General features: G+C 37.1%; 1 protein-coding gene across 1 annotated transcript; it reads right to left on the reverse strand.

Moving 5' to 3' along the window:
• Nucleotides 1-669: 669 nt before the first annotated feature.
• On the reverse strand, nucleotides 670-9953 carry LOC147505318 (uncharacterized). Its single transcript, XM_086557897.1, has 17 exons — nucleotides 9792-9953; nucleotides 9608-9697; nucleotides 9427-9538; nucleotides 8745-8772; nucleotides 7820-7954; nucleotides 7631-7697; nucleotides 7488-7522; nucleotides 7284-7358; nucleotides 7109-7204; nucleotides 5086-5149; nucleotides 4903-4956; nucleotides 3056-3141; nucleotides 2885-2945; nucleotides 2725-2789; nucleotides 2445-2550; nucleotides 1502-1590; nucleotides 670-1040 (listed from the first exon to the last, which is right to left on the reverse strand). The coding sequence occupies exons 1-17, from the start codon at nucleotides 9855-9857 to the stop codon at nucleotides 857-859; spliced, it is 1413 nt and encodes a 470-aa protein (XP_086414023.1). The 5' UTR covers nucleotides 9858-9953; the 3' UTR covers nucleotides 670-856.
• Nucleotides 9954-12296: the final 2343 nt, after the last annotated feature.

A 12296-nucleotide genomic window follows, 5' to 3' on the forward strand; every position in this document is an offset into this window, starting at 1 on the left:
TCTACCGAATATAAATTTTTTTTTTTATATATATCGGAATTTTTAATATAAAACTTGATATCACCGAGATAATCGATATATATGATATATATTATGATTTTTTGACCATTTTTTAATATAAATCCGATATATCTAATATATTTCTGATATTATATTTCCGATATTTTAAATAGTTTGGACTAGTCACAAAAAAAAATAGATATATCCGATATATATTGGTTTTTGGGTGCACCGATATATTAACCAATATTGATATTTTGGTCCTTGGTTTAAGCCACTTATTCAGGTGAGCACAGCACATGTAACTGCCCAAAAATCTACACTTTCTAACAATTTTGCCCTTAAAACATTGGTGATTTGCAAGAGACGAAAGCAATTTTGAAGCAACGAGGTCTTTCGGTTTAAAAAGATTTTGGAAGGCTCTAACCTTCAAAATCATAAGAATTTTTAGTTTCGTGCAAATCTTGGTTTCTTATAACAACCATTGTACAACCAACTCTGACTCTCTGCCATACAACTCACTGTAGTCATATAAGGGTTATATGTTCTTGATAACAACTTTTGTTTGTTGATCACCAGTGTAAACAAACTGCACACAAAGCACAACAGTTGAAACTCTCCAATGCGTCGAAATTTGAAAGGAGTGAAACCTCAATAACACTGAAGATATAACTAAACTTTTTGTAAATAGATGCACTAAAACGGACTATCAGGACTTGGGAGTATCTACTATCCGAACACATTCAGCCTTTGCTTCAGTGAAGCACCAAAGGCATACATATTTGATAGGATTGATCCAAAAATAAAGAACAAAAAAAAATCAAAAATAAAGGAAAAATCAAAAGTTATTTCCCTTTTAAATATCATCATCTCCTTTGCTCACGCGTTCCTTGATAATTCGCCTTTTGCGTACTGTCTCTGTAGGCATGCTTCCTGGAGCACTGTGAGCCCTCCTATTTGCATCCTTTCTCCTTTCTTTGTCAATCTTCTGACGACTGAGTTTGCTTGCATTGTATATTGGTTTAGGTAAGTGCTTGTGCCTGCATAAATCATGATTAAGTCAAGCAAATTAGTAAAAGTACAACAGCTATATACAATTACAAGATTTCCTAAGAACCCTCCATAATTAAAGCTCTATTCACTGAGTTTACTTTTAGTAAGAATACATGAGTTAGATCCCCATTCGACTACATGAGGATAAACTCCTGTGTCACTAGAATGCTCGGATACATTTTAAGATCTTCTCATCAACCCCCATTCTCTTAACGTGCTTTTTCTTCAATTGCAGCTCACACTATTTGGTGATTCTCTTTTTATTAAATTACATCACTGTCTAAACTGTTGTAAGAAAATTGGATCTAACGAAATATCAAATTCCCTTTTTAGAATATTTCAAGTTATGGGGTGTGAACAACTAGCTTAAGAGCTATGACATCATAGAAAAAAGCACTTCAGATTATGGCAATGCCAAATGGGGCCCTACTTGAGAGTCTTCACATACCTCACAATACGCTTAACCTCAGGAAGGTGCTTGTAGCGATTCTTGATAGCCTCATCATATTCATGCTTTTTACGCTCCCTAGGGAGAACCTTCACGATGAAAGATGAGTAGATCAATAGTTAGGACAATAATAAAATTCAACAGCTCTTCTTCGAACAACTAAAGATTGAAACAGTTGTCTATTAGGTCCTTCAAAAAGATAATCAGACAAAATGCTAGTGTAATTCTGATGTAATTTCCTCTAAGAAATTAATTCTGATATGAAACGTCATAAAAGTTAGGAGAATTGACATTTATACGGCTTTAATCTTTTGGATATTCAATTTTCTTCTTCTTGTTTCCTCTTCAGTAAAGTCTCCGAGAGGTTACATATAATCAACTATAAAGGCAATCACTTTTTGATTCTTAGCTGTTTGGCTAACACTGGAAAAATGAAAATTGGAAAATAGATTCTATAAAGTTGTCGAAGTAAAGGAAAACACCTTCCTTTTAGAAGGAAAGTCAATGCCTATTTTTGCTCCCTTCTCAAAACAACAGAGATCACAAAACTGAGAAGTCTCCTAAAGCTAAAAATCATATTGTTCAGCCTATCCCGATTAACAATTTAAATCAGTTTCTATTCTTTTGTCCCGAATCTCTCAACTTTCAAACTTCCAGTCTCTCGATTTTGTACTGGTTATTGATGAAATGTGCCAATCAATGCACAATTCGCTTGCCAATAATTTACATTTCGAATTTGAAGAAAGGTTTATGTTACACCGAATATGAAAGAGTGGATCTAAAGCAAATATTGTTATCTAACATTACCACATTTTGTGTGTTAAAAGCATAATTGTGGTAAATGAATTTAGTAAAAAATGCTTTCAAGATAAATCTTCTTCCATAAAAAAATCAGAATTCCATGATCTAAAGGTAGCCGTAGTGAATAAGAGAATATTCTTACAACTCCCAATTGTTCTGATGCTTGAGCTTTCCATAGTCGCAGGTTTGTGTCATCGCTTCCAGAAAGGACATAAGTGCCATCACAGCTGAACTTCACCGAAAATACCCTACATGGATGAGAAAAATCAATTCAGAAACTTGAGTCCAAAACAAAATGACTTAAAGGCACGAGTTTGACGTTTCGGTCAAATAGATGAGACCCTAAATGTCCCAACCCAGAAAAGAAAAAATATATTCAGAATTTAGCTAAAAGTGTAAGAAAACTTTAAACCAAGTCAAACCTTTGCATCCTCTTAGTGTGGTAGATTTCACGGCTATGACCACCATTATATTGAAATATTCTTACCTGGAATTATCAAAATACAAAACTCAGAACATACAAAGCCTTCTTAACATATACAAAATTGAATAAAAATGCAACATTAAGAAGAAAGAACTCACAGTCCTATCATAAGAGCCTGTTACAAACTCTCGTCCAGTAGGCGAATAGTCTATATCCATCCTGCAATAGAGTAAGTGCTGATGCTCTTAGAATTTTGTAATTGAAGATGCAGGAGGAAGGAAACAATTGGTGAAAAAATACACATTTTCAAACTGCAGGCATTCACTTACACTGCATTAACATGACCTTTGTGCACACACTTGGCCTCATCTAGCTTTCTAGCGTCATAGCTATAGCAGTTGCAGTCCTCGTTTGCCTTCATCATTATCAATACAGAATAAAATTAACCAAAAGAACAGATAAAAAATGCTTCAGATTTTCATGTTATGGTAATAATCTATCTCATTACTACGGGACATTGGTGTGAATCCCCACATAACAACTATCTAACAGGCTACATCGATTTTCGCCCCGTCCCTCAACCCCCACCCTTAATCTATCCCCAGTCAATTTTACACACGGAGGGGAATAAACTGCAATATATTGATTTGAAAGGTAAAGAAGTACAAATAGAATAAGGGATAAAAAAAATGTGGAAGGGAATAAGTGCTACATGTGGTGGGAAGAGGACGTTGTCCAACTTTTTCATTTTCAAAACTTGGAATGTCATGTTTTGACCGTAAGTTAGTTTTCAACAATATATAAATATATGGAACACACTCGAGTCTCGACAGAGAGTTTTAATGAGACCAAATAACCCAGTCTATTGTTTTACTAAGATGTTTTCCAATGCCTACGATGTAAGTCAAACAGTGTCGAAGGCATATAGCCGAATTGCTTCTTAAGGCATTGTGCTGAAGACAACCTTTGTGGGAGAGCCAGATGTGAGCTGAATGGCCTTCATTGGTCCCCCCCGAGGTAATTGTACGCACTACCCAACTGCATGGGTCATCACTAGTCTCATATATGGAGGATTGGAACTAGAATACATATTATTTTTCTTACTCACACGCGCATAGTCCCTCTCTTAGACGGACTGTCCGTCTACTGATTTCCCTCCCTCGCGTGTCAAAATTTCTCAAGTTCTAGTTTCCACTTTCCACAATAAAGAAAGAGAGCTGGGTCCCATACCAAAGTGACATTTCCAGGAAAGGAAAAGAATCCCCACTCTTTTTATGTGTGAACTCTCTCTCCTTCTCCAATGACAGTTAGACACTTAGACCTTTCCTTCTCTTTTTCTCTAAGACTCCATTAGCACCTCTATTTTTCTCAAGCGGTTGATAGTGAGATGACTTTCAATTGACTCTTCGGAGAAGGCAAAAATTGGTGAGCGACAGGAGTGACCATCTCCTCTTCTATTTCTTGTATAGATATGCTGTATTTGAGTTTCATAGATATCTTGATCCATCTGCATTGATTTCATCTTTGTCACGGGAATTAAATAGAAAATTCCCAAGTCACATTGACACGGATACGTGTGTCCGTATCCCACACTTATACGAAGTGTCTGACACAGAGAAATATAAAAAGTCAAGGTATATTACATAAAATACGTGTCCACATGTATACGTATCCGACACGGATAATTTTTGAAATATGGCGTGTCCATGTAACATAGGAAAATTCATACCCATTTTCAGCACTTTGAATTAAATATTATTTAATTTTCCCAATTTCCAATTGTTTTGTTTCTTCAAAAATTAAAAGACGTGTTCTTTATACCAAAATAAAAACAATTTTGTTGAAGAGGAATGAATGACTTTGTTTTTGCGTATTCTAAACTGGTCTATATAATTTCCTTCTCCACCAAGATAAGCTTATGTCACTCAGTTTGATGACTTCCTTTCCCCGGCAAACAAACCAACAAACTAAACAAACATAACGGGAAGAAAAAACTGACACACGAATAGATGACAGACAGACAGTGATCATCAGTCCTCCAGTCCTCCCACATTTCGAGAAACATTCAATTACCACCTTAACGCCTAAAGACAAAGCAGTATCCAGACCCTCAATGAAAATTTTCTATATACATAAAATAACTGTACTGACACGAAAATAAGATAGTTTTACTCACAGCAGTGAAATTCATTGGCTCCATTGGGTTCCAAGAAATTGAATTTGTTTTCGTCTGTCATAAGAGAAAGATAAGTCAATCAGTACCTTTCACAGTTTCACAATATTCCATCATGCAGTAACATTATATACTAATGGAGAGATACACGGTTGAGAACCACAACGACTTATTACTGAGACTTACCTTCATTTTGAGCCTCGCCACTGGAGATGACAGACGCAGATCATATAGTGTTATATTGCGTTCTCTGTACAATTAGAAAAAGAGTTTACATCAAAAAATAAGATGACAAATAGAATATATATTCAGCTATGAATTGTAAAACTGTAAATTGAAGGTCAAACAAAACGTATACAATCTATCTGAATGATGTGCAACTAAAGGGTACCCACATTACATGGATATATACATGAGGCAAGTAAAGAAAAGGGAAATCACAAGGCAAAGACATGATGATGATGTTAATAAGCTGATGATGCAGAGACATGACGATGTTGACAAATCTACAATCATATAAATATTAGTATACTATAGGTCCAAGTAACATTAGCACAAGCACGAGGTGCCAGACACTGCGACTTCAACTAAATTTGACATAGGGATTCAGCATTTTATAAATTTTATGACCTCCCCACAGCACAGCATATGGGTAATCTCATATTAAATGTAAGTCAAGTTACATAAGCTTTTTTTTTTATCGGTAAAGTATAACTTTATTAATATAATTAAAGATAGGTACATAAGGATGAGATATCCTCCATTACATGCACATAGAAAAAAAAAAAGAAAAGAAAAGAAAAACCATAAAGTGACAAGTCTCTTAGCTCGATCATCTCATTATGGACTCCCATCGAAACACAAACGCCTCAAAAGGTATGTCTCGTGTCTCAATATGCACCTTTGACCAGAAACATAAAAGAGCTTTGATTGCCAACACAACCTTCTCCATAGGCGTTATTGTTCCCTCAAAGTGTTTCTGATTCCTCTCCAACCAAATGCCCCACAGAATCGCAAAAGGCAACATGCTCCAAAGTCGTCAAGTTACATAAGCTCCGCACGAGGTTTTTTGTTACAAGAACTTTTCCTCTCTAAACATTGAACTTTTGAGTTGTGCCTATGAAGATAGTTGTGCTAGCCCTCAAGCACTTTTTTTTTTGGTCGAAGGCGCATCAAGAGACAGGAGACATACCTTTGAGGCGTTTGTGTTTAGATGGGAGTTCATTTTGAGCTGATTGGACATTTGGACTTGCCAAAATACTCTATGTTTTTTTCCTCCCTTTTATGTTATGTAATGTAGGATATCTCATCCTATTATGTTTTTGTTTAGATATATTAATAAAATTATACTTAACTGGTAAAAAATCAAAAAAATAATTGAATAGGCTTCGATTTTTCAAAAACTACGGTTGAACCAAATAAGAAAAGTCAATCAAAACTACCAATACTCTTTTAAAACGGCCTAATAAAAAAGGGTCTTTATCCTCTTCCTATCTGCTCTGATTTCCAGACAACATTTCAGATTTTGGCTTAGAACATTAGGATTTTCAACAACTTTGGTATCAAGGCATCCTATTATTGATATATACCAAGAAAGTGTCGATAGAATACTTTTAAATGTTCCACGATGATACTAGTTTTTGATACATTTATTTATCATTAAGTTTATTGTCTCAATTTGAAGCAGATACTGCTAGTTGTGAACATGATAAAATCCTAGCCAAGGACCCCCTTTTGGTCTGCATCTATGTCAAGACATTCCCCGAATCCCAGGTGCACAACAGACATGTAAGACTGATGCGCTCTACATTTTGATTATTGACTCTTAAAAAAAGAAATTACCTCAAAACGAAAAAACTTGGATCTTCATTGGAAGACGGTGAAATTTCAACATATTACAATTTTACAGATTTAGTGCATTTTCTAATAGTGTTGGACTGTTGGGTCACGGATTCCTCATCTTATTTGAAAAGAAAAGGAAAATAATTTGAGTGCTGCGATATGGTTAGAAAAATCCTACAAGAAAATCAAATAAGTCTGTATTTGGGTCACTCCAATGCAAAGCCTCATCGAGATAAACACCATACACAAACAGGAGCAAACAAATGTAGACAACCATAACTTATCAAAGGACGCCTGAATTCTACGTAAAACCACAAATGCAACGAAAGATAACGTCTATTCTTTTCACATAAAAAACCTTACCTACCTATCTGATGTTGCTAACAAATTTGGCTCTCCAGGATTAAATCGAACAGATGTGAATGTGTCATTACCCCACTGGAAAGTGCTGACTGGCTCCGACCTTTGAAAAGAATAAATTGTGTTATGAAAATGAGATAGGTTGAGTAACCTCAGTATATCTGTTAAGTTAATGTGAAAACCTATTATGATCCCAAATATCGACTTGAGCACCAGCTGTGGCAAAACGATCACCATCCCATTGGTGATCAACACCCCTGAAGAAAACAAAAAAAGTTGCAAAGGATGCCCTAAAGTTAGAAAAACTGTCCAATAACTCTTACACTGTTAATGAAGCAAAAATGCATGGAAGATAATACTTTCAAAAAGTACACAGAAGTTATTACCAGAAAGAATTTTTCCAGACATAAACTGCCAGTGGCTGGATGGAAGCATACAAAAAGACCAACAGTTATACAAAGACATCAAGAAGGAACATATCATTTTCATGTAACATGAAATGCAGTTGCTGTGTGGCTCAAGTACTTGCCTGAGAGGAACCAAATGAGTCATCCGACTCCATAATACCAGCAACAGGAACTCTCCAGAGCCTGACACTGACAACGACAAATAGAACACCACATTTCAAAGAATAGAAACCTTTGCACCAAAGATTTCTAACGAGTTAACATCCATTTCAAATGTCTAATTAAAAAAAAAGGGGGGGGAATACGCTTACGTGCAATCAACACCACAGGAAACAAGAATACGCCCATCAGTAGAGCATGTTAACCCCATTACTTCACGTTGATGACCATCAAACTCGCGACCCTGCGCTTCCCCTTTACGACCAGGAAATTGGCAAACAGTTCGCCTGTTTGCATATATTTTATTCACAAAAAACATCATGATACAAACATAAATTCATCTGCAGGCAAGAACCAAGCTAAAGCCCTATGAAACAAGATTTATACAATCGGATTTCTTGGAGGCTAGGCTCTTCTTAACAAAGAAGACATCAACATGCATATTTGAAGTGTTGAGATGTTTAGTCCCACATGGGATATCATAAGCCACGCAAAAATACCACCAATTGGTTTTAATTAGGATGTCCATCTTTAATATGGTATACAAGGCTATTGTGTTTTCCCCAAATGGTCTGTTGTTCACTCCGTGTAACCCAAGTATGTTTGTCCACGTGTTAGGCTCAGGCTCAAGTAATGCCACACGTGATGGGGCGTGCTGAGATGTTTAGTCTCACATGGGATATGTTAAGCCATGCATAAAAATATGTAAGTCTTGGGACCTCTCCACTTATCGCCAATTGGTTTTAAGTTGGATGTCCATCTTTAATATGAAGCAGGGCCATAAAAAAAATATCGAAAATCAATATCCGTATTTTGGAAAACCGGATACCATTGTCCAGCATGGGCGATACAACAGTATTTTGGAAAACTGGATACCATCCAGTATGGCCATGTCTTCTTTTTTTCCAAAATTTTCCTTGACACTTAATATATCCCCATTGTCCAGTATGGGCGATACATCGGTGTTTGGGATGTCTGATATATTGGAAAGTATTGGATATATATAAAGAATGTCAAGAAGTGAATCACCCTTCTCTTGGTTCCCAACCAGACCATTATGAAGTTTGTAACATTTACCTGGTAGCTAAATCCCAAAGACGAATATCTGCCAGCAAGATAACAAGGACAGGATCAAAAGAAAATCTCCAACATTTAAATGCAAATGGTTAACAATTGTACGTACTTTTATATCATATAAGAGGAAAATTCAAGTGAATTGCTTAAGCAAGTACCACTAGTCATCAAACAATATCCTTCAGTAACATTTTCTATCATAAAGCAATGTAAGCTTATAGGAAATATTTCCACTTAAAATCTAGGGAATCCCCATGCACTTATGAATTTAAGTAGGAAGATCAATTGGAATACAGATTTATACACGCTAAAATCTATTGGTTAAAGAAAACAAAAGATGTAACCAGTGCTGAACAAGTATAGACTCGTTGCTTCTTCCTTGTAAAGAATAGTTTACTCAAATAACTACAACATAATTTAGATAATGTGACGCTTATACAATCTAGCTTTATATGGGACACCAATGTATGTAACTTCCCACAACAAGTACAAATGTGCCTTCTCATTCAACCTATTGACTAAGACTAAATATGTATTGTCGATCTGTTGGGTTAGTTCAATTCACACTCATTTGCAAACTGGGAAAGTGAAACGACCAAAGTCTCCACATTGACATATAAGTAAACACACAGTTGGCAGAGCTCTATATAGCTAAACTGTTTTGTAATTATACATCCGTAGCTACCTCCGTCAATTGAAGCCGAAAATATTCCCTTCAAGTGATTTGGGTTCTTGGCCATACACGTAATACCATCAATGTGGCCCTCCATTGCGCCAACAAAAGGCCTTGCAAATATCTAGTGATCAAAACAAAAAGCAATCAGAAAATCATAATATCATTACCAAAAAGGATTTAGAAATCTCACCTTTTCTAGTTTTGCAGCTTTAAGAGCGCGAACATATTCAACTGCTTTCTCTTGCGTACGCAAATTTGGATCGTAGTTCCGGAACACTTTCTATTCAATGCAACAACAAAAAGATGATTCTACTTTTTTTTTTTTTTTTTTTTTTTTAAATTATTTTATTAATATAGAGCAAGAGTTGTCTTACCAGAAGATCTTGACTACGTTCTCGGGTGAAATCGTCATTTGAACGAGAGATAGTCTTCACCCTCATTTTTTCCCAGCTTCAAGACAAAATTTAAGTTTGGTGTGTTTGTCTGTGGAGGCACCGGTAAACAACTTTGAGAGAGAGAGAGAGAGAATTTTATTTTATATTATGGGCCAAGAGCCCAGCAGGTTGCACCATAGTCTAGGCGTCCAGCCCAGCGAATATTGGTACCGTCTATTAAATGTTTACCCATTTTACCACTGCTGCTTTTTGGTTATTACGATTTGTTATATTCAATCAAAAAAATATATGTAATAACTTATATCATGCAAGGGTTAAAAAGTAATTTAGATACCCCTCCCACTAAAGACAAATTTTGGTCGTTCTTTTGTTTTTTATTGAATTACACTACCCAAAAATACAATTTTTAAGTAAATTAAATTTAGTAAAGTTAGTGTGTAAGTACTCTCCGTTCTCAAGCATTCACTACATCACACGTATCCAAACCACCAGGTTGTATCTGCAAAGCTCGTATATCACAAGGTCGTACTACGCCACCAAGATCAGGTCATCCTAAATATCAAATACAATACATGAAAACAAATGATCTACCGCGATCCTAAAGCTTAATCAACGCACCAATGAATGAGGCATTTACTTTGTAACAGCAGAAGTAATAGTGAATCATCAAGGGAGCACAAAATATGGATCTACACTTGACTGCCGAAGCAAATAAGGAAAGTCAGGTCAAACACCTATGAGTAGAGAGAGATGAACTACGTAAGGCTTGATTCAAGTTTACCCGAGAAACTTTATACGTAGGCAACTCTTATCCAAAGTAAGAGTGCAACCATTTCTAACCAATCCCATCATCAGGTGATAGGCAGAAACCTATACCTCTACATTGGCGTCATCTGCCAGTTCGTTTTCTTGAGAAAAGCACAACACACTATTTTCTCAAGCCTACAAAACTTGGTAAAACCACCATGGAAGAACAGCTCAAAGCTCTAGTAGATCAAGTAAAGTTTCTCCATGAATCATTTACCACGCTCCAGCAAGAGAACCAAACTCTTCGTGAACAAACTACTTCCAACACCAACAACATGACTCCAGACGCCATTGACAACAATGTGGTCACAACCCTCACTACAACCACTAATCAACGTCTCGATGACCTCACCCAACGACTGGAGAAATCAGGCGAAAAAGCTAGCGCAGCCCAAATGGTCCAGAAGATGCTCAAATCATACAGAGCGGCACAATTCACCGTTGAAGTCAGAGACAAGTAGCCTCCCACTGATTTCATCCAGCCAAAGTTCCCGATATACGATGGAAGCTCATGTCCGGGCCAACACGTAGCTCGTTTTAGCCAAATTTTGACACTCTACAGCACTCCAGACTTTGACTACCTGAGATGCAGACTTTTTCCAGCCATCCTAAAGGACGGAGCATTAGACTGGTTCTATACGCTAGCGCCTGATTCAATACATAGCTTCGACAAACTCGCCGAAACATTCGCAGCAGAGTTCGCCCATAATAGGAAGAAGCAAGCCGACATGGACTCATTGTTCTAGCTAAAGCAAGCACACGACGAAACTATTCAGGCTTTCTTAGGACGCTTCAAAAAAGAATTGCTATCAATGGAGCCAGGCCTAAAGGATAGCTTTGCAACCTCAGCATTCACCAACGCCCTTCTAGACGATTCTGAACTAGCAGGGTCACTCATGAGGAATAAACTAGCTGATTGCCTAGACGACCTGTACCTCAGAGTCGACAAGTACATGAAGTATGAAGAATGGATAAACCAGTGCAAGGGCAAGGAGGTCCTAGTAGTAAGCGACAAAAGGGAGCCCAAAGAAAGCAAGTTCAGGCAATATCAAGGGCACCAACTCCCAAAAGTCATCGTACACCAAGAGAGAATTCTCGAACTTCTCTAGGACGCCAAGCCATATACTGAAGAAAATATATACAACACCTTACTTCAAACCAAACATCAACAAGGTGATAGCAATACCAGGACGCCCATACTACCACTTCCACAAACTCCACCACCATGATATAGATGAATGTTGGAGCCTCAAGCACTACCTCCAAGACTTAGTCGAAAGGGAAAGCTGGAAGAGTTCCTACCAAAAAACGACCTCAGGCATAAGTTGAATGCCAACCGCAATAGAAGCAGGAGTCGTAGTCATGAACGACCTGCACGCAGAAAAAGCAGAAGCAGAGCATCCCGACGATCTAAATCTCTAGGTCGATCGAGGCACAACAGACGACAGCACTCCTCCTATCATGACGAGGAAAAGGTAATCCACATGATTACAGACACCTCCAGCAACAAGACCTCCGGTCATGAAAAGCGCAAGCGCGTAGGAGCACTGCAAGATATCTACTACCTATCCCATAAAATTGAAGTGATCACTCCTGCCATCTCTCAATCTATGACCGAAATATCATTCACTAAGGAAGATCTTGTCAAGGTGTTCCTACCCCATAATGATGCTATGG

Source organism: Coptis chinensis, chromosome 4 (genome assembly GCF_015680905.1).
Source record: "Coptis chinensis isolate HL-2020 chromosome 4, ASM1568090v1, whole genome shotgun sequence".
Taxonomy (NCBI): domain Eukaryota; kingdom Viridiplantae; phylum Streptophyta; class Magnoliopsida; order Ranunculales; family Ranunculaceae; genus Coptis; species Coptis chinensis.

Excerpts from the sequence above, each read along its gene's own strand:
- LOC147505318 (XM_086557897.1), bottom strand. The coding sequence starts at position 9,857 with ATGAGGGTGAAGACTATCTCTCGTTCAAATGACGATTTCACCCGAGAA. Across the intron at positions 7,523-7,630 it reads ACTCATTTGGTTCCTCTCAG|CCACTGGCAGTTTATGTCTG; the intron begins GCAAGTACTTGA and ends GCTTCCATCCAG. Across the intron at positions 5,150-7,108 it reads TTGTTAGCAACATCAGATAG|AGAACGCAATATAACACTAT; the intron begins GTAGGTAAGGTT and ends CTAATTGTACAG.